The sequence below is a fragment of the Anolis sagrei genome, chromosome 1 (assembly GCF_037176765.1).
Source record: "Anolis sagrei isolate rAnoSag1 chromosome 1, rAnoSag1.mat, whole genome shotgun sequence".
Lineage (NCBI taxonomy): Eukaryota > Metazoa > Chordata > Lepidosauria > Squamata > Dactyloidae > Anolis > Anolis sagrei.
Genome location: NC_090021.1, coordinates 293,272,304 through 293,296,328, shown reverse-complemented (window position 1 = coordinate 293,296,328; position 24,025 = coordinate 293,272,304). Strand labels below are relative to the sequence as shown.

The window sequence follows — 24,025 nt, the reverse complement described above, 5'->3', positions numbered from 1 at the left end:
AACCCCACATTATCTGCTTAGAACTGGAATATGTGGCACTGTGGATTGAGATAACCCAGGGCCCTTCCACACAGCCCTATATCCCAGTTCAAAGCAATATCTGCTTTGAACTGGGATTCAGGTAATGTGGGATTTTCTGCCTTGATATTCTGGGATACAGGGCTGTATGGAAGGGCCCTGAGAGAGCAGATCTACTTTTTCTCCGCCGTGTCGTGTCGTAACAACTGACCCTCCTTCCAAAAGCATGTCCCCTCCGCGGATTCGTGGCCTGTGGCATCCCACGGAGGTGGCTAAGGCAGTCCAACTCAACCAACCCAAAGTGCTTGGATCCCCTTTTGGTTTTGGAAGGCGAAGCAGAAAGAGAGACATTGACCATTTCCTAGGGCCCTTCCACACAGCCATATAACCCAGAATATCATGGCAGAAAATCCCACAATATCTGCTTTGAACTGAGTTATCTGAGTCCACACTGTCATATACCCCAGTTCAAAGCAGATCATGTGGGATTTTATTCAGCTGTGTGGAAGGGGGCCCTAGTTTCAAACCTAGTTTCAAAGTCTTCGCCGTCCATCGGAAATCCTGGATCCAGCTTGAGTCCCGAGTGGTGTTGACAGAAACCACAGAGCCTTTCTTTCGACCGCTTTTGTGGAGTTTGTTGCCTAACCCTTGTAGTTTGAACTGCATGAAACGGTCGGTAGAGATAGGCCAGAGTTCAATAATATCCTTCTCAAAAAGCTCTTCTTTTTGCTTAGGGATAGGAATCCTGGAGACTGGCGAGACGCTACTGACTGTAGGTACAGATCTGGCCCGTGACAGGGCTCCTCCGGATCAGACCACGGTGGTTTCAGAACCGAGATCTGAGAGGGAAGAAGCGCTCCCCTGTAGGAGGGAGGGAAGGAAGGAAGGAAGGCCCTCCCGTGGGGTTACCTACCCGTAGATCGCGTCTTTGTCCCGCTTCAGGGCGTCGTTGACGGCGGATCCCATGCTGGCGGGCATGACATTGGGGTGCGGGGCGTGGGCTCCATAGTGCTGGCTGGCGTGGAGCGGCGGGCCGTGGTTCAAGTGGTGGACGGGGGGGATCGGCCTGGGGGCGTGGGGGTCTCCGTACATGGAGGCAGGCACCCCTACTCCGTCCATCCCGCCGTAATGAGGCAGCTCATCGTACTGTCAAAAAGAAAAGGGGCCAAAAGAGAGAGAAAGAGAAAGAAAGAGAGAGAGAGAGAGGGAGAGAAGGGGGAAAGAAACCGGAGGGGAGAAAAAGAAAAGGTGGGAGACAGAAATAGAAAAGGAAATGGGCCAGAAGAGAGAGAAAGAATGAGAAGGAGGAGAGGAAAAGAGAGAAAGAATGGAAAGAAGAAGTTAAAAAGACAAAAAGAATGGAAAGAAGAAGAGGAAAAGAGAGAAAGAATGGAAAGAAGAAGAGGAAAAGACAGAAAGAATGGAAAGAAGAAGAGGAAAGAAGAGAGTGCAAGAGAAAGAGCCAAATAAAAGGAAAATTGAGAAAGAAAATAATAGAAGATAGGCCAAAAGAAAGAAAGAGAGAAGGGGAAGGAAGGAAAAGCAAGTCAAAGGGAGGTTAAAGAAGAAAAAGAGAAAGAAATGGCACAGAAGGAATAGAGAAGGGGGAGAAGAGACCGTGAAAGAGCAAAATAAATGGAGAAGGGGGAAGGAAAAGAAAAGAATATGAGCCAGAAGAAAGATAAAGAGAAGGGGAAGGAAGGAAGAACAAGTGAAAGGGAGGTCAGGGGAGAAAAAGAGAAGGAAATGGCCCAGAAGGAAGAGAGAAGGGACATAGAGAAGGAGTGGAAAAGAGACCGTTAAAGAGCAAAATAAATGGGAAAGTGGGGAAGGAAAAGAAAAGAAGATGGGCCAGAAGAAAGAAAGAAAGAAAGAAAGAAAGAAAGAAAGGGAAGCGAGAAATGGGGTGAAGGAAAGAGAAAGAGCCAAATAAAAGGGAGGTGGGAAAGAAAAAGAAGAGAAGACAGGCCAAAAGAAAGAAAGAGAGAAGGGGATGGAAGGAAGGAAGGAAGGAAGGAAGGAAGGAAGGAAGGAAGGAAGAGCAAGTAAAAGGAAGGTTTGGGGCAGAAAAGGAGAAGAAAATGGTTCAGAAGAAAGAGAGAAGGGACATAGAGAAGGAGGGGAAAAGAGACAGTGAAAGAGCAAAATTAAAGGGGAAGGAAGGAAGGAAATGAAAAGAAGATGGGCCAGAAGGAAGAAAGCAAGAAAGAAGGGGAAGGGAGAATTGGAAGGAAGGAAGGAAGGAAGGAAAGAAAGAAAGAAGGAAAGAAAGAAAGAGAAAGAGCAAAATAAAAGGAGGGGGATAAAATAATAATAAAAAAACCAAAACAAAGCCAAAAAACAAAACGTCAGAGGAGAGTCAAGCACCCAGACAAGTCAGACAAAACAAGCCCAAACTACAAACCAGGACCAGGCGCAACAAGAGAGGGGAGAGAGAAGCTTGGCAAACTGAAACCGGGCTGTTCTTTCCTTTCAAAGAATCCTAAATGGGGCCCATGGAGTTGTGGTGGGGAGAAGAGCCGGGGAAGGAAGGGGCCGAAAGTGTGTGCTTGTGTGAGGCGAAAGGAAGGAGCGTGGAAAGAGAGGGGGGCTTCGTTAGGAAGGACCCATCTTCTGGGGCCCGCAAACCCCCAGCCAGCAAAACCCCAGCAAGTCAAGAGATTAATAATTCTGCCGGATGAGCGGCAGAGAAGGGGAAAGAGAAAGAGGAGGAAGAAGAGGAGAGAGCAAATAATAACCGGAAAGTTACCAGAAACATTATTTAGAAGCACTTTTCCCTTCTCGTCCTTGTCAAAAGGAGAGACGTGGCTGGGCTTCTCAGAAAGAGCCACGGGAGCAGGAGCAGGAGCAGCAGCAACGGCGCGAGAAGAGCAGCAGGCAGGAGAAGCCTTTCCCCCCAAAGAACCCCACGCCACTGAGCTGCTGGGAGAGGAGCAGGGAAACAAACCGCGCGGTTGGGGGAAAAGCTGGAGAGGAAAGGGAAGGAGCGCGGAACAATTGCAGACACACACTCAGAGGGAGAGAGAGAGAGAGAGAGACAGAGACAGAGAGAGGGGCACGCACAGCAGAGGGGGAAAGAGGCACACGCGCGGACGCGCACACGCGCGCACACACCCTCACTCGCTCCCTCACTCACACACAGCCCAAACCGGGGAACATTTTGTTGTGGTTGTTGCTCCGATTTGGGGTTGGGTTGTTCTCTTTTGGCACTCTTTTCCTCGTTGGAAAGAGCAGCAGGACCAAGAGAGAGAGAGAGAGAGAGAGAGAACAAATCCGCCCGGGCCCCTCTTAAGCCAGGATTAGATACGTAAGGTAAGTGTTGGAGATTTCAACCTACCCTTTGCGCCATCAGTCTGCGCGCCGAGCAACTCCGGGAGGTGTCCTATATTTAATATCCCAGTCCAGCAAGGGCAGCAACAACAACGACGACCCAAAGTGTCTGAGTGGAGGAGAAGAAGCAGGAGAAGAAGAAGAATCCCCTTCGCCCTTGCCTTTCCGACCCGCTTGGAGACTTCTCCGAGGCGCGTAAAAGGATCATAAAGATAATAGCAAAGACAATAAAAAGTAGGCAAAAAATATAAAATAACCACGTCGTGATTTCTTCTCCTTCTTTTCCTCTCTCTCCCCCCGCGCTTTCTTCTTCTCTTTCCCCTTTCTGTCTCTCTTTTTCTTCTTCTCTTCTTTGAGGTTTAAAATAATAATAATAACAACAATAATTTAAAAAGCGGGGGGGGGGACACCCGTCAAGCCCCCAAACTGAAGGTTACGATCGGCCCGTCAGCGACCCACATGTAACCAAACTGTCGTGTCTCATGGCTTTTTGCCACTCCAGCTGTCAATCAAAGCCATGGAATGTCAAGGTAGTGAATGAATGATGGCTGAGGAGGAGGAGGAGGAAGAGGACGAGGATGAAGGCGAAGGGGGGGGGGGAGAGAGGACTCTTTGGAACCTCGGCTCCTTCTTCTTCTTCTTCTTCTCTCAGGAACTCCGCGTTTGGGTTTTGCCTCTCAGGAAGGGGAAAAAAAGAAGCGAGAGAGGTGCTTTCTTGTCTTGTTTTTTCTTTCTTCCTCTCCCTCCTCTTTCCCTTTAACTATACTGGGAGGGGGGAGGGTGGGGTGGAGGACGCGAAGAGAGAGAGAGAGGGAAAAAATATGAAATAGTTTGCAAAACGTGGACTTCCTCGGTGCCGATGGTGGTTGTTGTTGTTTTTCCCCCTGCTCTGTGCTTCCTCCCCCCTCCTCTTTCTCCTCCTCCTCCTCCTCTTCCTCCTCTTCCTCCTCCTCCTCCTCCCGGTAGGTATTTTGTCTCCCTCTTCACCTCTCCCTCGGAGATGAGTGAGTGTCAGTAAGTGTTGGCAGGTTGGCTGCTGGCTGGCTTAGAGGAGAGGAAGAGGCTCCGTTTTGCAGCGCGGAGCGGCGGCGGCGGGAGAATGAAATGACGGAACCCGGAAGTCGTGGTGGCCATAGCCAGTCCTACAACAGAGACACAGGCAGGGGAGAGGGAGAAGAGAGAGAGAGAGAGAGAAAAGAGAGAGAGAGAGAGAGCGCACACACAGCCAGGCAGGCAGCGCTTCCAGCCAGTGAGCTGCGGCGGCGTCTGCAATCGGGGCTGCTTCCGCGCCACCGGGGCTGGGATTTGGGGAGGAGGAGGAGGAGGAGGAGGAAGGGGGGAGATGTGGGGTTGAGGGAAGGAGGAGGAGGGGGGCAGGAGAAGCCACGCCGCCCAAGCAGACCCATAGCAAATCAACGCGCCTTTTCAGAAAGGAAAAGGGAGAGTGTGGGATAAAGAGGAGGGAGGCACAGGAGGAGGAGGAAGAAGAAGAAGAAGAAAGAGAGAGGGATTGCAAAGAGAGAGAGAGAGAGAGAGAGAGAAGCAGGCTGGCTGGTTGCCTGCGAAAAGCCGGGGGAGGGGGGGCGCCTAGGTTGGCTTTCCTTCCCATTCCTTTAATTTGGATTTATTATCCTTTTTCCATCATCCCCCTTTTTATTATGCGTTTCTTTCGCCTTGTTTCCTTTGGCATTTTTAAAAAGGATTGCAGCGGTTCCAGGGGAGCCAAACGGAGGGTGGTTTTGCACCGGGTTGGGAAAGGAAAGCGCCGGGAGCCTTGCAAAGTTGGTCCTGCTCGCGGCCGAAGCGAGCCTCGCTTTTCCTTCCACCAAGTCCGCCTTCTTTCCCAGCCCCTTTTCCCCCTTGGGGTCAACTCACTCACTTTTGGGGAGGATTACTGTTGTTAGGATTGTTCCCTGAGTTTTCCAGGATCCTAGTTTGGCTCCCTCCTTCCTCCAGGTGTTTAAAGGGGGAGTGGATTGGAGGGGGAGAGAAATCCCTTTCTGTGGTGCTGCCTGGAGAGTGGAAGGCAAAGTCACATGCACAATAATGAAACTATGTTTTCAATGCATCTTGGTTATATTGCTTTTTGGCACGTTCTTTCACCTGCGTTTTGGAGGGACTGTCCCGGGAAGTTCCACGTTAATCATTACAGCAAAGGATTGCTGCCAACCCGATGCCATGGTGCCCCCTCGCTCTCTTCCCAAGGATCAATGAACTTTGGGAAACACACACCGCGCAGTCTGCAACCCCCCCCCCCCTTCTTTCTCTCTCTCTTCTCATCCACGCACACACACTTTTTCCTCCCTCCTGGGTGACTTTGGGGGTGCAAGGAGGCTCCTCCAATCGCCTGTCTGCAACCGAAGCCTGCCTCCCCCCCCCCATTCTTCCCCTCCCAGTACTCAATTCCCAAAGCTCCCCGAGATCATCAATCATGGGGCGCGCTTGAAGTCTCGGGGAGGGGCGATGGTCAAACTCTGCAGTTTGGGGCTCCCCTCCCCCCTCGCTGGCTCTTTCTTCCTTTCTTCCCCTCCCTCCTTCCCCCTTTCCCTCCTTTTCCACGTAAAAACCGACCCAGTCTCCCCTCTTAATCGTGGGATTTATCAATGATTATGTCTCTGCTTGTGAACGTACACACTTGGCTTTCCAAACACCCCCTTTTCTCCAAACCACCCATCCCAACAGCGACCCTGTTGGAAACGGGGAGCCAAGAGGAACTAGGGCTCGGGTCACGGTAGGGGTAAGGCAGGCAAAGACAGAAGGGGGGGAGGAGGAGAGAAGAGAGGGAGGGAAAAGGAGGGGAGGAGGCAGGGATCGGGCCCCGCTTGGAATGGGCCAAAGGGAATGTGCTCCCGAGGTCAATAAAGCCCTCCAAAATGAGGAATGATTGAGTACCTGTGATGATGATAGTGATTACCGGAGCAATTAAACAGTTTGATTAAATGAGCCATCATAACAATGATGTCTGCGGGAAATCAGCACTCACATATAAAGAAAGATAGGGTGGAGAGAGAGGGAAAGAGAGAGAGAGAGAAGGAGGGAAGGAAGGAGGGAGGGAGGGAGGCTGACAGACTGACTATCGGCGCGGGGCATTGCTCTGCCTTCCGAGGGCAAGAGAGGCGGAAAAGCCCCGGCCCAGAGGCGGAGGAGACCCGCTTGAAGCCCAGCCAGCCCCCTCCCGTGAAGCCGAAGAGCCCTGGGCTGCCTTGACTCGTCTCTTTCTCCCCCTTGTCTCTCCCCTTCCCTGCCCCTTTCCTTCTCCTCTAGAGGACCTCTTCCAAGATTAAAGCCCTTCTGAAGAGCCACCTCTGCAAGCCTCTGTGCCTGACTTGCCCGGGACTCGGCAGGAAAAGGTGAGTAGTCCCAACCGCCCTCCGAAGGGAAGGAAGGTCGACCCCTTTCAAGCAGTTCCTTTGGCCAAGGACCTCTTTGGGGCGAGGGGCTTTGGAAGAGGAGGGGGTTGAGAGAGAGAGAGAAAGGGAGAGGGTTTTGTTGTGGGCCGGTATTTTCTGCTCTGTCGTCTAAATCGGCAACGCAGTCCAAGATATTCATGGTAATGAATACTCGGCTAATCCTTCGGGTGCCCGGAGACCAACAGAGCAGTAGGTTATGCAAATCCTTTCCTACTTTTTGCAGCTGGACTCTTCCAACAGATTGCTTTAAAAGAGATCTACTCTTCGATGAATGGTACTTAACTGAAGCCTCCCCCCCCCCTTTCTTTCCATCCTCCCTCCCCCCTTCTTCCGAAAATGTCACTTTCCGAAATTCCTTGGGAATCGCTTTGTTGTAATACAGCCAACACAACCCGCCTTCCAAGGCACATTTGAAAACTTCTTTGCTGGGAAGAATCCGACCAGCGGAGTTTATGTGTATCAGAAGGAAAGGGGTGGAGGGCAAGATTAGGCAGACAGATAAGTATGTCTATGGAGATATATATGTGTGTGTGTGTGTGTGTGTTTCACACACATATATACATAACACACACATGTGTGTGTTATATGTGTGTGTGTGAAAGAAATATAAACACACACACACATATACATACATACACCTATCTATCTGCCTACCTTTGTATGTGTGTGTTATGTGTGTGAAATAAAGTGTCAAAGAAAGACTTGAACGGACTGAGGAGAAAAGTTCCCAGTGTTTTGCCCTGGAATTCCTTCTAATGAAACTTCCTTTAAACAACAAAACGTTAAGTTGAAGAATGTTCCGACCAGTCTAGATATTAGCCAAAACAAAAACATCAACCCAGGAACCCTAAATGCCCATTGTTGTTGTTGTTGTTGTTGTTGTTGTTACTATTAAACACAACAAGATTAATACACAGCAAACAAGGTCGCTATGCTGGCTGTTGTATTGGATCACATGTCGGACACTTCCCAAGTGTCTACGACTGTGCTTATTATTATTATTATTATTATTATTATTATTATATTTAAATAATAATAATTGCCCTTTAAATATATTATAATATTTTTTTAAAGATGCCAACTGAAAATGAATCAAGGCAAGTCCTATTAGAACTCTAAAAGGTTGGTGCTTTCCATTTATAATCTTGTCCCGATTTTCCCCCCACCTCCTTTCTACTGAATTTATCTTAATGTGTATTTCCCTCCACATAGCAGTTCTTCTGACATAAGAACTGGCCTTCTCTGACTGTGTATTTCCCTCCCCATTTTCCTCACTTTCCTACCTTTGGGGATCTTCGTAAAGGTAAACAACCCGTCCTCTCTCAAGTTGCCTAAACACACATGGCGAGGAGAGGGGTGGGAGTTGAAAGCAGCAGGGTCAGCTTTCGGTTTATTAGATGCTGCTAATATAAGTTCTCGGTTATCCTTTCTTTAGGAGCAGCAAATGTGAGGTTATTAGAAATTTTGGGGGAAAAACAGGAGGCTGCGGAGGTTCCATTGGGCTCTTCCCCTTTACAGAAAGGAAGCAGTGTCCCTTTCCCCAAAGATGAGTGCCTAGGACGTTGCCTAAACCTATGGACTAGGAAATCAGGCCCTCTAATTTTGGTGGGACTGACTCCCCTGGGTTTAGGGCATGATCCCACATATTGTGTCCCCCACAAAACCTTCTTTGGTTGCTGTGCGCTACTCGGGCTGTATGGCTATGTTCCACAAGCATTCTCTCCTGACCTTTCGCCCACATCTATGGCAGGCATCCTCAGAGTTTGAGAGGTCCCCTCAACCTCTGCGATGCCGGCCATAGATGTGGGCGAAACACCAGGAGAGAATGCTTCTGGAACACAGCCATGCAGCCCGAAAAACGCACAGCAACCCAGTGATTCCGGCCATGAAAGCCTTCTACAACACACAAAACCTTGTTGCAGGATGAAGCGAGGCTTTCTCTAGAGCCGGTCACAATCCACAAAGGAATGAGGGCTCTGCTGGAAATGGGTCTCCCCTCAACAGTCAGTTTAACACACACACCCCTCCTTTTTTCCCCTCTTCCCTATTATTTTTTTTCCTTGGCCCAGGCTGGAAATGGTTTTAACAGGCGGTAAAATTTCATCTTGTGGTGTCAAATTGGGGTCAGTTGGGGGTGAGGCTTCTCAGTGTCCGCCGAGGAGCTGTCCAGCTGCGTGGGGCTTCATTAAGGGCAACAGATCCGTTTCAAGAAAAACAATCCGGAGTCCATCCCTGGGCGAAAGAGCCTCTCCAAGGCGCAGGGAACAAGGGCGCCAGAACCAATATGGACGCGGGGAAAAGCCCTCTCGCCACTCACGCCCGGCTTCCAAGTGGAACCAGAAAAGACACTCTCAAACTTCGGCAGAGTGTTTCCAACCAGCGGCTTTCCAAAGAGGGGGGGAATCACCCAGCATTTAGGGCTCTCTTTGAAACCCCACTCCCTTTCGCCTTTTTTTGCACAGCGAAGGGATACAATAGGTAATTCCTAAGATCCCGGGAAATACTGGTATCCTGGAAATTTAGGTTTTAGGCTGGAGAGAGAGGGGGAGAGAGAGAGAGAGCTCTTGCTCCAGAACATTAGTCGGACCTTTCTTCGGAAATCCTCTCCTGCCCCCGTGCTAGTTGTGTCTTGTAATAGATACTCTCGGGTGCCATTAATTGGGGGGTCTTTAACCGTGTGGAAAGTACACGGAGTTAATCTGGTTTTATTAAATTCGCGTGGTTGAAATCCTCTTAGCCTTCCCGCATCTGTTAGTTAGACCGAGGGGCAGAGGCCTCTCCGGAGGGACAAATAACTCCAGCCTTAATCTTGTTTGCAACTTTGTTCAAGTGTTTGTTTGTTTGTTTGCCGAAAGGAGATGGGCTCTTTTAAATTGGGCAGATTGGGTCATGAAAATGCCTGCATTTGGTACATGGAAGGGAGAAGGGATAGATTGTTCTGCAGATTCGGATTGGAATTCTGCAGTGGAGACAGGTTGCAAGAAATGGGCCGGATCTTTGGGATGGGAAAAGGGGTGAAAATCGGGCCAGAAACAGTTTAAGAATCCTCTCGCTGTAGTAATATCCTGGAAATGGTAGAAGGGATCCATGTTCACCAGGAAGATAGGGGTAGCACTTATATATAGATATAGTTATATACTTATATATAGATATAGCTATAGATAGAGACAGAGAGTGCATTTTTTATTTTTTTGAAAAATCCCTCTCCAAACCCGATACACACACAAACACACAAACCATCATGGGTCACTTCTGCCACTTCCAGAATATTATTACAGTGAGAGGACTCCTCTCACGTTAATACCCTTAACACACACATTCATATATATATGTGCCTTTTTAATTATTATTTTTTAAAAAAATCCTTTTCCAAACCCTAAACATGAAACTCCTCTTTCACCACAGACCACTAAAACAAAAGTTATCTCCTGGGAAAACCCTTGAAATGGATCCAGGATCCATTCAGAGTCTCTCCTCCGCCTGAAATCCAGCTGTTTTATTGTAGCCAGATGATGAACCGAACCTGAAATTTCTAAAAAAATCCAGGTTTCTTGAAAGGTTGTGATTTTCAGAGGGTCCTTGATCCTGTCGAAGGCTTTCACGGCCGGAATCACTGGGTTGCTGAGAGTTTTCCGGGCTGTATGGCCATGTTCCAGAAGCATCCTCTCCTGACGTTTTGCCCACATCTATCACAGACTATATTAAGGTTGAGGATGCCTGCCATAGATGTGGGCGAAACGTCAGGAGAGAATGCTTCTGGAACGTAGCCATGCAGCCCGGAAAACTCTCAGCAACCCGGTCTTTGATCCCTTTTCTTTCCCCTTCCTCTCTTTTTTGCCTGCAGAGGCGGAAAAAAAACCCCCTACGAAGTGCGCCAAGACCTTTTCGTTTTCCCCCAGGTCTCCCCATAAGTGACCCCTATCTGGGCATACTCCTCAAGGTGTGGATTTCGTCCTTCTATTGACTCCACAACTCCGACATCAAGGGGAAGAAAGGAAGTTCATTTTCTTTTCTCTCCTCTTTCCTTCCTTTCCCTTCTGTTTCCTTCCAGCAACCTGTTCCTTTCTTTTTTTAAAAAAAAACAAAACCCTCCAAGAAAATCAGGGTGAACTTCTCTTGACCCCCTTTTGCTCTCCGATCCCCGCCTGGGCAACTTGGATTTCTGTCGGAAGTTTCTCCTGTCCTTCTCCCTTTCTTTGAGGTCGCCTCTGTCCCAAATCCCCGGCTCCCCAGCCCTCTCTTCTGGGCGCCCCCAAAGACCTGAAGGGATGAGAAGGGCACTTGTGGAGTCTGGGGGTTCCCCACCCCCTCCGCCCGCACTCCTTCCCTCCTTTATTTCTTGATCTCCCTCCTGTTTATTCTGCGAAGAGCCCGATGAGCCGGAGAAGCGCCGACGCCGCCGCTCCATAAACAGCCCTCTAGCGCTATCTGGCGGGGCTCCAAGACTCTCCGCAGACACAGCCGCCAACGCCGTGCGCCTCCAGCCCCGAAAGCGCGCTTCCTTCCCCGTTCCCGCGGGTTTCTTGCTCACACGCTTCCAGGAGGGGAGCTGGGCCCCAGCCCCGGAAAGAAAGGCAGCCTTTTCAGTCAGGGGGCCAGGCGGCGGGCAGGTGAGGTGCCCAACCGCAGACAAAACAGAGCTGAAGAGCAGATCGCTTTCCCCGACTAGTTCTCTCCTCTCCCCATCCAGTGGCTGTTCTCACGCCAACCTGGTTGGCTTTTGTGTCAACATTTGGGATCCTGAACCTCTATGGCATGCGAGCCCGATCCCGAAAGAGTTGCTTCGGGGGGTTGGAAGGGGGATCCGGGGTTTCTTGGCACTTCTCTCGCATCCCAAGGCCCTAAACGGGGTCTCCTTTGTGAGGCCCATCCTGGAAAAGTCAAGCGCTTAGGCAAGAGTTAAGGGCACCCTCTCCCCCCTCCCCCATCGCTGCTTCTTTGCCACGAAAGGACCCCAGGATTTACGCTCAAGGAAAGGAGTTAAATAATACCCACCAGGAGATTTCTGGTGTTGGGTTAGGGACACTTTTATTCTCTTCATTCCTTCCTTCCTCACCGAATATATATAATGAAGAGATTCAAAGTGACCCTAATCCACTTCGTTAGGGACACTTTGATTCTCTTCATTACTTCCTCACTGAATATTCCTTCTTCACACACACACACACACAGAAATCCCCTGGTGAGTATTTAACTCCTTGCCTGGTGTGTACATTCCTGGGATCTTTTCCTAGGAAGGAATGAAGAGATTCGAAGTGTCCCTAAACCAACACCAGAAATCTCCTGATGAGTATTTAACTCCTTTATATATATTCAGCGACGAAGGAACTTCTCAGGCTGGATCTACACTATTTTCTGTGTGTGTGTGTTTGTGTATGCAGTGTAGATCCACTCTGAGAAGTTCCTTCCTCGCTGAATATATAGAATACGTTTGTGTGTATATATACACAATGTATATCTATGCATATATATATGCATATTATATATAATATGTATAATATAATATATAATATATATAATATATTAGAATAGAATATATGTGTTTAGTATTATATATGTGTGTGTATTATTATATATATATAATATGTGTATTATATATATAATATGTATAATATGTATGAAGGTAACGGCGCTCCATGCAGTCATGCCGGCCACATGACCTTGGAGGTGTCTATGGACAACGCCGGCTCTTTGGCATAGAAATGGAGATGAGCACCACACTGGACTTAATGTCAGGGGGCAACCTTTACTTTTTAATATACGTGTATGTGTGTGTATGTATGTGTGTGTGTGTGTGTGTGTGTATATATATATATATATATATATATATATATATATATAATGGAAGGGAGGTATAAACTGGTTCTCATTCTCAAGCTTCTCATTCTCCTTCCCTTCACTTTGTCCCAATTGGTCGGATAAGCCCAAACCTTGCGCGAGGATTTCTCGGCCTTGGTTCCCAAGGATGGTAGCGGTTTCTCAGGCTGGATCCACACTGCCAAATAAGGCAGTTTAAAGGGTATCATATGGCCAGCGTAGGCCCACATAATGCTCTTCAACGAGGTTCAAACTGCGTGCTCTAAGTCCACGGTGGCCATGTAATGCACTCCAAGTAGCGTAGATCCAGCCTCAGGCGCGCTTCATCTTGTGGACCGAGCCTTTTCTGTCCTAACAGCCCTCCCCTATTTAAAGAAAAGACTCTCTTGCCCTCCTTTCATAAGGGATGAGGCTGGGGAAGGGGTCCGGCCCTGGGGATCTTGGGCCTGAACCTCCCAACCGGCATTCTTCCCTCCTGCCTTTCAGAATGGCCAAGGAGGACCTGTGTGGATTTCTGTAGAAGCCAGAATGGCCGGTTGGAAACGTCGGGGTTTGTTGTGTTTTGGAGCAAGTGGCGGTGGAAGCTCCCTTTTGGCCTGGGTCGGGCCACACGGTGGGAGAGGCTGCCTTCACTCCCTCCCTTCTTTCCCTGCTCTTCTTTCCCTCCCTCCTCCCCCCCTCCTGCCACTTTTTGACTGCGCCTTTCCAAAGGGGATCCTGGGCGGCCGGAGCTGGGCTGCCATTCATTGCAAGCCCTGATGAGGACCCTCCCCGCCCCCCCCCTTTCCGTTGGGCATCATTACGGCGGGTTTTTAGTTAAAACTGACCGGTCAGAAGGAAACTGTTGGGGTGGGGAGAAAAGAGAGAGAAAGAGTGAGTGAGTGAGCGAACGAGAGACAGGGGGAAAGAGAGAATCGATTCCAGCTTTCCAAATGATCTCTCCCTCTCTCAGCCCCAGTGTCGATTATTTGAAAGATTGTAGTCGAATCTTTATATATATATATATATATATATATATATATATGATTTTATTTTATTTCAGTGCTTCGTCGGTTTAAGTGTCTGAAAGTGCAGTGTTCCAACATATATTTATGTTGTCAATACTGTCAAAACTGTCAGGTTCATTACAGTGGGTTTGTAATACATTTCGGAGTTGCTCATTTGCATAAAATCCCTTCTTTCTCTCCCCCCCCCCCACCCCCGACAAACAACTCCCACACGCCTTTCCTCCATCTCTAGGAGTCTTTGGAGGGGGGAGGAAGGAAGGAAGGAAGGAAGGAAGGAAGGAAGGAAGGAAGGAAGGAAGGAGGAGGGAGGGAAACCTGGCAGTTTCATCCAAGGATTCGGGGCTCCTTTCCTGAGCCCGACTTTCTCCGCTTCACTCACTAATTCCTCCCCAAAAGGGTTCCGTCGGGCCGCTCTTGCTTTTCTCTTCTTCCACGCGATTCTCAGCCCCTCCTGTTGTGCTTTGTCGTCGGCACAAGTCCGACCCGAGTGGCTTTTCTTGCCTTTCAGCCCGCCACGACCCATGAAACCCCGGCCGCCTTCTAAGCCTATTGAGAAACAAAACAAAACAAAAAGTGCCTCTGCAGAGGAGAGGAAAGCGTTTTGAGTTGCACTTTTGGGGTCTTATCCGAATTAGGAGTCTCTCTTGGCACAATAAGGCCATTCCCGAGGGAGACTGGGGAGCTTGGGTGGAATCCGAAGGGAAGCGGAGGCGGGAGAAAGCTTTGCCTCTCAATAGTCCCGGAGAAATGCCCCACAACACGGGCAGGGCATGAAATGCATTGAAATGCCCACCTTTGACCCAAATCATGCCCGGACTTTGAAGTGTCCACGCACTGCTTCCGAAGGGAGTGACTCAGTCCGCTTGCCATTCGTGGGATAGGTGTCCAAGTCTAACTCCCTGAAGGCAGGGAGAAGGTCCACGGCGGGACTCCTAGGTGCCCAGGAAGATCCCTCTGGCATCCATCCGGTTTCAACACCCCTGGACACAGGGCATTTGCTCACTTTGTGTTTCTGAATCCGCACCTCTTTGTATTCTTCTTGCAGAGCCCGGCCACAATAGAGCCACGTTTCCTAGCGGGAAAATGCCTCAAAGGTCGGATCTCCCCCAGACCAAATATGGATCCCAAGCTCCTGGATTGAAAAAGCGGGCGGCGGTTCCTTCTTTCCTTCTTTCTTTTCTTCTTTCCTTCCTTTTTCCTTCCTTCCTTCTTTATTCCCTTCCTTTCTCCTTTCTTTCTTTCTTTCCTTCTTTCTTTCCTTCCTTTCTCCTTCCTTCCCTCTTTATTTCCTTCCTTTCTCCTTCCTTCCTTTACTTCCTCCCTTCCTTCTTTATTTCCTTTTTTCCTTCCTTTCTCCTTCCTTCCTTCTTGCCTTTCTTTCTCCTTCCTTTCTTCCTTCTTTATTTCCTTCCTTTCTCCTTCCTTCCTTCCTTCCCTTCGTTCCTTCCTTCTTTCCTTCTTTATTTCCTTATTTCCTTCCTTTTCCTTCCTTCTTTTTTTCCTCCTTTCCTTCCTTTCTCCTTTCTCCTTTCTTTCTTTCTTTCTTCTGTTCTTTCTGGCTGTGTCAGGATAATGGGACCGGAGACAGAGAGAGAGATCCGTAATGGTCCGTAATTCGGGGTGAAATATGGATTTCCCCCACTCCTTGATTTCCTTCCGGTCACTTTGACAATTGTGCTTCGCTTTTTTCCCCTGGGAGAATGTTTTTTCCCTATAATAAGGTCCATAGCTTTCATCCCATTCTCAAAAGGATGCCTGATTCAAAACAGGTTGAGAATCGCTGGTAATATCATCGCATATAGAATATACTTACCTACACGCATATATATATAACCCCCCCCCCCCCCCACACACACACATATATAAACCTAACTACATATAACTATAGATATGTGTGTGGTTATGCATGCTCATATGTATAATATATACCACCGTGTGTGTTCACATGGATGTATGTTTGTGTATATCTATATATCTGTATCTCTATCTATAGATATAGATATATTCAGGTACTGTTTATATATGCGCGTAGGTTCACAAATATACATATGAATGAATTGCATGTGTTCATACAAGTGAATATACGTGATGTATTTACATGATCATGCAATGATATACGTGATAATATATACATATATATTTACATGATCACGCAATGTGTGATCATATAACATACGTGATAATATATACATATACATGATCACACCAGTAGCGACTTGCAGTTTCTCAAGTGCTTCTGACACGAAAAAAAAGTAATGGGGTGAAATATTGTGTGTGTGTGCGCGTGTATATATATATATACACACACACACACACACACACACACACATATATAATCTCCCATCTCCCATTACATTACGTGATCATGTAAATATATACATATATCCTCTCTAATTTATCTAATTGTATCCAATTTATATCCCGACCTTTAGGCAGGCATTTCAATGTAGTATACAATATATATAGTCACACAGACCTCCCTGCATGTACTTTCAAGTCCAGACCCTAAGAATTTCATAGAGATTTCAAAGGCGGGGTTGCCACTGAAATCCTTTAGCTCTTGGTACTTCTTGGCGGTTTCCATATATGTATGATGCTTCTATGTGTGATGCCTTTCATTCTCATGAGATTCCAGCCTTGCTTGGAGGCCAAGAAGAAGGGTACCGAGAGGCCGGGAGGAGGAAGCTCCTTAGCTGGAGGGAGGCTGGATAGGCTTGGATCTGGGGCCCCTTTTTGCTGCAGCAGCCTCCAAAGGGGGGTCCCTAGACGGGAGGAGGGGCGGGGCCTTCCCTTGAGTGCCCTGCAGGAGGAGGAGCGCCGGTCGCGGATGCCGAGTCGACTGGAAGCTGCAGGTTTGCTTCTCCCGCGCTCCCCCCCCCCCCCCCGAGAGACCCCAAGAAACCCCCTCCCGCTTCGGTTTCCCCAGGGTCGAAGGGGGCATCTCCTCCACTGTGGAATGAATACACTTTGACACCAGGGCTGGGTGCTATGCAACGCTGTCGTTTTACAAGGTCTGCTGTCTTTTTTGTCAAAGAGGACTGATGCCTCATCAAACTACAACTCCCAGGATTCCATAGCAAGGTGTCATGGCAGTGTCAGACCTCATTCCAGGGCCCCAGCTGTATTAGGGACCATCGAACCATAGAGTTGGAAGAGACCACAAAGGCCATCAGGTTCAACCTCCTGCCCTGTTGAAAGGCACAATTAAAGCACTTCCAGCAGATGTGCTTAAAAACCTCTAGAGAAGACATATTCTACTGCTGAATCTTTAGAAGTTCTTTCTAAAGTTTAGGTGGAACTCTTTCCCTGCCGTTTGAATCCTTTGTCCATTGTGTCCTAGTCTCCAGAGCAGCAGAAAACAAGTTTCCCCTCTCTTCAGTGTGACATCCTTTCAAATGGGTTGCGTGAGTTTTCCGGGCTGCATCTATGGCAGGCAACCTCAGAGGTTGTGAGGTCTGTTGGAAACTAGGCAATTGGGGTTATATATATCTGTGGAAAGTCCAGGGTGGGCGAAAGTACTTTTGTCTGCTTGAGGCAGATGTGAATGTTGCAATTGGCCATCTTGATTAGCATTGAATAGCCTTTCAGCTTCAAAGTCTGGTTGCTTACTACCTGGGGTAATCCTTTGTTGGGAGATGTTAGCTGGCCCTGATTGAGTATTGTCTTTTTAAAAATACTGGTAGCCAGATTTTGTTCATTTCCATGGTTTCTTCCTTTCTGTTGAAATTGTCCACATTCTTGTGGATTTCAAAGAAGGAAACCATGAAAATGAGCAAAATTAGGCGCCAGTATTTAAAGATCTCTAAAATTAGGACAGTAAATAAAGAGGAACGCTAAAAACAACAAAGGAATTCCAGACATGAAATAACCAGGGCCAGCTAACACATTCCGACAAAGGAATCCCCCAGGCAATAAGCAGCCAGACCTTGAAGCTGAAAGGCTATTCAATGCTAATTAAGGTAGCCAATTACAACATTCACACTTCCCTCAAACAGGCAAGAGTTCTTTGGCAAGACATTCCACAGATATATAAACCCCACTTACCTAGTTTCCAACAAACCTCACAACCTCTGAGGATGCCTGCCATAGAGGTGGGCGAAACGTCAGCAGAGAATGCTTCTGGAACACGGCCATGCAGCCTGGAAAACTCACAGCAACCCATTACATTCAGAGGTGTGGAAGGTGGACTAGCACACCCCTCCTAACCTTTAAGGAAATTCTCCTACTGTTTTACATCACAATTGGTTCACTTCTGGAACACTCACAGCAACCCAGAGATTCCATTGAAGCCTTGGACATTACATGGTCAGGAAGTTCTTTCTAATGTTTCGGTGGAACTCTTTCCCTGCCAATTGAATCCATTGCTCCATTGTGACCTATGACTATTCCACACAGCCATATAACCCAGAATATCAAGGCGAAAAATCCCACAATATCTGCTTTGAACTGGGTTATCTGAGTCCACACTGCCATATATTCCAGTTCAAAGGAAATAATGTAGGATTTTATTCAGCTGTGTGGGGCCCTAGTCTCCAGAGCAGCAGAAAACAGGGTCTCCCCCCTCCTCAATGTGGCATGGGGTCCCCCATGGCGGTGTGGGTTAAAGCGCTGAGCCGCTGAACTTCCAAACCGAAAGGTCGCAGGTTCGGATCCGGGGAGAGGCGGTGAGCTTCCTCAGTTAGCCCCAGCTTCTGCCAACTTAGCCGTTTGAAAGCAGTTAGCGCCAGCTTCTGCCAACCTAGAAGTCCGAAAACATGCAAATGCGAGTAGATCAACCGGAAGGTAACAGCACTCCATGCAGTCATGGCGGCCACATGACCTTGGAGGTGTTTACGGACAACGTTGGCTCAGAAATGGAGATGAGCCCCAACCTCTAGAGCTGGAAACTAATGGACTTAATGTTAGGAGAAAACCTTTACCTTGCAACGTGACATCCTTTCAAATATGTAAACATGGCTCAGTCTCAGGTACCCTCTCAGCCTCTTCTTTTCTCTAAGCTAAGCAGACACCCACCGTTTCTTGTAAAGCAAGCCCTTCAGGGTGGAAGTGGGCAAGGGGTGAGTTGGATGGAGAAATCCATGAACGGGGGTGGGTATTTGGAGGAGGAGGGGGGGGAGGCCCTCCGCCCGCCTTTTTGGGCCGCCCGAGCCTCTCTGGGCCCCTCGGAAAGCGCCGCGCCGCCCTTTTGCAAAGCCTTTAACAGCCATTATGCCTTAATCAGCGGGAATGTTGGCCACAAATGATGCTATTAAACATCAAAGGCGCGCTGAAGACTTTACCTTTTAGCCATAAGAGGATTAATTTCTCTAATTAGAGGGGATAAATATGTGCATAAATAAAGATGCGGCCCTCCCCTGCCTTTCTTCTTCATCTCAGGGAGTCCTATCCGAGGGAGGGGGGGGGGGAGGGGGAAGGGGACCGCATCCTTTTCCTCTGTCCCCCAAACCGGGAGGAATGTGGCGCAACTCAGAGCAGGCATTGATTCCCTTCTGGAGAAGGCTTGGTTGCCTTCCGTGGAGCCTGGCGAGTCTGGACCCGACGTGCCGCCTCGCCAAATATCAAGGCTGAGTGTAATCTCTCCCCCGCCGCCGCCCGCCCTCCCCTTCTTTTCCACTTCCCCCTTCCCCGCAATAAAAACCCGCCTGACCTTGATTCTAACCTGTATGAATACCTCATTTACCTAATGACTTTGTGTCACGCCGGCAGGGAGGTCACTTTCCCTTTTTAACCCCCCCCCCCCCCGTTGCTGCAGTCAGCATTCTGGGCCAATCGATGGCGAGGGGAATAATCGATGCCCATTTGAGGAGCTCTGCTTGACTCGGGACGTGAGAGAGGAAGCCCCCCCGAATTGAACCACTTAGGGTGCATCTACGCCAGGCACGGGCCAACTTGGGCCTTCCCTCTCGGTGTTTTGGACTTCAACTCCCACTATACCTAACAGCCGCGGGCCCTTTTCTTTTCCCCCTCCGCCGAGCGGAGGGAGGGAGGGAAGGAAGGAAGGAGAAAGGAAGGAAAGAAGGAAGGGAGGGGAAAGAAGGAGGAAGGAAAATAAGGGAGGGAAGGAAGTAAGAAAGGAAGGAGGGAGGGGAAGGAAGGGGAAGGAAGGGAAGGGAGTGAAGGAAGGAAGGGAGTGAAGGAAGGAAGGAGAAAGGAAGGAAAGAAAGAAAGAAAGAAGGAAGGAAGGGAAAGGAGGGAAGGGGAAAGGAAGGGAGGGAGGGAAGGAAGTAAGAAAGGAAGAAAGGAGGGAAGGAGTGAAGGAAGGAAGGGGAAAGGAAGGAAAGAAAGAAGGAAGGGAAGGGGAGTGAAGGGAGGAAGGAAGGAAGGAGGGAAGTAGAAAGGAAGGAAAGAAGGAAAGAAAGAAGGAAGGAGGGAAGGGGAAAGAAGGAGGGAGGGAGGGAATGGAAGAAGGAAGGAGGAAAGAAGAAAGAAAGGACAGAAGGAAAGAAAGAAAGAAGGAAGGAAGGGGAAAGAAGGAGGAAGGGAAGGAAGAAAGGAAGAAAGGAGGGAGGAAGGGAAGGAAGGCAGGCAGGCAAGCAAGCAAGCAAGCAGGCAGCCGCTTGGAAGAAAGAGCCATCAAGAAAGGGCTACATCGGGTATACACACATATATATGCATACATACACAAAAACCATATCTACATTTATTTATTTGTTTGTTTGTTTATTTATATCAGTGTCTATATTATATATGTATAATGTATATGCACACAGGCACACATGTATTACACATATAACTAACCGAGGTGGCAGCCATTTTTCTCTCTCTTTCCCTATTTCTGGCCATATTTTTTACCACGGAATTTTCTGGGGCTGAGAGTGTGTGACTTGCCCAAGGTCTCCCAGTGGTTTTTCCTGACCCAGCGGGGATCTGAACCTACTTCTCCAGAGCTCATAATCCAACACTCCAATCCCCCTTTTCGAGCTGACCTTCGACCTAGCCAAGCAGAATTATTTTTTGAGCCACGGCTAGCTCTCCTGGTAGGGCCAAAGTGGGACCGTCTCCAGTTGAGCTGTTTCGTCTTCTAGGGAGACATCAGGATTTCAGAGGCAGGGGCAAAATCTATTTCTGAACTTTCCTTGCTTAAATCGAGGCAAGGGAGGAAGCACAGGAACCTGGCCACTGCTTAGAGCTGCCTTCAACCCACGTTAAATTGTCAATATACATCAGGCATGGGCAAACTTGGGCCCTCCAGGTGTTTTGGACTTCAACTCCCACCATTCCTAACAGACTGCCTGCTTTCCTTCCCCTACCTCCCTTCCTTCCTGCCCTCCCTACCTTTTCCTTCCTTCTGTCCTTCCTTCCTTCCTTCCTTCTTTCCTTTCTTTCTTTCCTTCCTTTTTTCCTTTCTTCCTTCACTTCCTTTCCCTCCCTCCCTCTCTCCTTCCTTCCCTTTCTTTCTTTCCTTCCTTCCATTCTTCCTTCCTTCCCTCCTTCCCCTTCCTTCCTTCCTTCCTTCCTTCACTCACCTCCTCCCTCCCTCCCTCCCTCCCTCCCTCCCTCCTTTCCCTCCCTCCCTTCCCTTCCCTTCCCTTCCCTTCCCTTCCCTTCCCTTCCCTTCCCTTCCCTTCCCTTCCCTTCCCTTCCCTTCCCTTCTCTCCCTCCCCTTCCTTGGAACCGGATCCGCCAATTTCTCTCCGGCCAATATCTGGGCCAGTCCAAATGCTCTCTCTCTCTCTCTCTCTCTCTCTCTCCCCCCCCCCCCTCGGCACACCTCCCTTATTTGCTTAGCGATTAAAGTGCAAAGTCTGCCTCCTCTCCCGTAAGGCAAAGGTGCTTTACTGCCTCGCCTCCAGATTGTTTCTGGATTGTGGCCACCGATAAATCCAGGAGACCGGCAAGCCCTTCCCTTGACCTTTTCCTTTTCATTCTACCAAGTGCTCATGCTTTCTTTTTTTTTCCGATAGAGAGGGCTTTTCCCTAAAAGCGGGGGGGGGGGGGGAATTTAAAAACCTCCCCTGCAGCTCTCAGTGGTCTCCACTAGTGAAGAAGGAGCCCAAGTCCTTGATCCTATGTAATAACTACAGCAGGCAGAAGTAAAAAGGGGGGAGGAGAAGACCCCTCCTTCACCGACACACTTACTATTGCAAACAAAACAAGCCAACAGCTCTGACGACTGTCTGGGAGCTCTCACGTTTGCTGCTATCTGCTGGTGTTAGTCAGAACTGAGAATTGTGGCAACCCTGTTACCTCTGTGGGATAATTAATACAGATTCGGGACTTTTTTTCACTACCTATAAGCATATGTTTCATTTTCCTCTGCAGTTAAGTTATTCACTGCTTCTGCTTTCTCTCCTTAGCCCCCCACCCCCAGTCCCTGACTGTGATTCTTCTTCTGTAAAGTTTCAACCTGATATTTTCCTTGGCACAGAGTCATCGGAGAAGAGCGCTGCAAAAGGATGCCAGATTGAAGAGAGGGGATTGCAACAATGTCTGAGTGAGGGGCTTAGGAAAATCCCCTCGGATTCTTTAATAGAGACATAGGAAGGAGGAATTAAGGCAGTCTTATATCCTTTCCTAAAGTCTGGAGTGATGTTATGGGGCCTTGCATCCTAATCTGTTGCCTAGGAAAAGGCAGAGCACCTCTCTGTCTGTGGGTCTTCTTTCCAAAACACATTCGACAGGGAATTCCTTGCATTTGTATCCATAGGTCTGAGTCCTGCATATGGACACAGGGCCCGTCCACACAGCCACATAACCCAGAATCTCAAGGCAGAAAATCTGCTTTGAAGTGGGGGCCCATCCACATACCCCTATATTGGAGAATATGAAGGCAGAAAATCCCACATTGGGCTGTTGTAGGTTTTTTGGGTTTTATGGTCATGTTCTAGAAGCATGCTCTCCTGACATTTCACCTGCATCTGTGGCAGGCATCCTCAGAGGTTGTGAGGATGCCTGCCACAGATGCAGGTGAAATGTCAAGAGAGAATGCTTCTAGAACATGGCAATACAGCCTGAAAAACCTACAACAACCCAGTGATTCGGGCCATGAAAACCTTTGACAATAAATCCCACATTACCTGAGTGTGCACTCAGATAACCTAGTTCAAAGCAGATATTGTGGGATTTTCTGCCTTGATATTCTAGGATATAAAGCTCTGTGGAAAGGCCCTGGGTTATCCCAATCCACAGTGCCATATATTCCAGTTCAAAGCAGATAATGTGGGATTATTCAGATGTATGGAAGGTGGACTAAAACACCCTTCCTAACCTATAAGGAAATTCTCATCCTACTGTTTTAAATCACAATTGGTTCACTTTTGCATCCTTATATACACATTTATTCTCTGCAATCCTGAACACAGCAGCCTAGCTCAAATCCCATTGAAATGTAAGCAGTCCTGTGATATGCAGGCTGCAGCCACATGTGATTTCCCCTGTCTTGCCATTATTGGAGTGACAAGGGGAGGAATAAGAATCCTTCCAGAGGAACACCAGGGGAAAAAGAAAACCAACCTCACAAGATCTGCAGGAAGCTGGCATGCTTAATGGGACTCTCCCATGTTCTTTAGACCAGTGGCAATGTGGCATGCTCTTATTCAAGATCTCGCCTAAGAGAAAATGTCATTCCCTAGCCCAGCTCTTTTTCTGACTCAGCATTTAGTGCTGTGTAAACTCCTCTTAATGACTTCAGGATGGAAGGATTATGCCCTCAGATAAAACCGGCACACTCATGGACGTATGTTATGCCTGGGGTAGGTAAAAGGTAAAAATAAATACATCACCATGCAAAATTTCACAAGTGGCTAAATGGCAATAATATTGTTGATATCATATGGGAATATACACAGCCCACATAATAGGCACTGGAAACAATGAACTCCTGGCTAAACTAGGTCTGGATTATGATTACTCAACGTTTAAGCTTAGCATTTTGGAGTGCAGTACAAATTCCTGTTGAGTGTATCGATGCAATTCTCATTTAAATCAGTGATTGGGGCCAAAACCATTTGTTGCATCCTTGGCAGAATTGGAGCACTGGGTCAGAATGCTGTAGATATAGTACACCAGTGTACCAGCACATGCCTAGATGGTGGTAGAAGGCAGGCCCGTAGCCAGGATTTTTTTTTTGGGGGGGGGGAGCTGAGTTTGATTTGGGGGGGGGGGCTGAGTCTGAGTGAAAGAGGGTCTAGCCCAACAAACCTTTTGTATCATTACCCCAATACCCCCATGCATATGGGATATATTGAGCATGGTGATCAGATCAAGATATGAATAAACATAACCATTTAAATAATGTACCAGTAAGGCCTTCTCACGGACCACCATGGGAATTTGGGGGGGGGGGGGGGCTGAAGCCCACCAAGCCCCCCCCCCCCGCTACATGCCTGGAGGAGGCAAAAGAATGCAGCACAACAACCATGAACAAATTAGGTAGGGGGGGGGGGGTTAACCTAATTGCTCAGATAGGGCGGATTTTGTCTGCCTTCCCTCTCCACCACTGGA

The 24,025-nt window shown here is 48.4% G+C and overlaps 1 protein-coding gene and 1 long non-coding RNA gene across 9 annotated transcripts in view; one reads left to right on the top strand and one right to left on the bottom strand.

Moving 5' to 3' along the window:
• The window catches only part of MEIS2 (Meis homeobox 2), a 224,536-nt gene extending 219,892 nt beyond the window's left edge, over positions 1–4,644 (bottom strand). Inside the window, exons 1-2 of one of the 8 annotated variants that reach the window (XM_060759893.2) lie at positions 3,356–4,644; positions 932–1,164 (exon numbers count right to left, since the gene is read on the bottom strand). In XM_060759893.2, the coding sequence (XP_060615876.2) occupies positions 932–1,164; positions 3,356–3,367 (245 nt within the window). In that variant the 5' untranslated portion in view covers positions 3,368–4,644. Of the gene's footprint in view, positions 1–931; positions 1,165–2,767; positions 3,260–3,355 lie in introns of those variants that run through there. The other 7 variants (XM_060759933.2, XM_060759918.2, XM_060759955.2 and 4 more) reach the window with 7 other exon arrangements.
• A 1,321-nt stretch (positions 4,645–5,965) lies between these two features.
• Positions 5,966–24,025, top strand: part of LOC132765702 (uncharacterized) — an 88,531-nt gene continuing 70,471 nt past the window's right edge. The window contains exons 1-2 of the long non-coding RNA XR_010908987.1: positions 5,966–6,085; positions 6,613–6,698. This is a non-coding gene — a long non-coding RNA (uncharacterized lncRNA). The remainder of the gene's footprint in view (positions 6,086–6,612; positions 6,699–24,025) is intronic.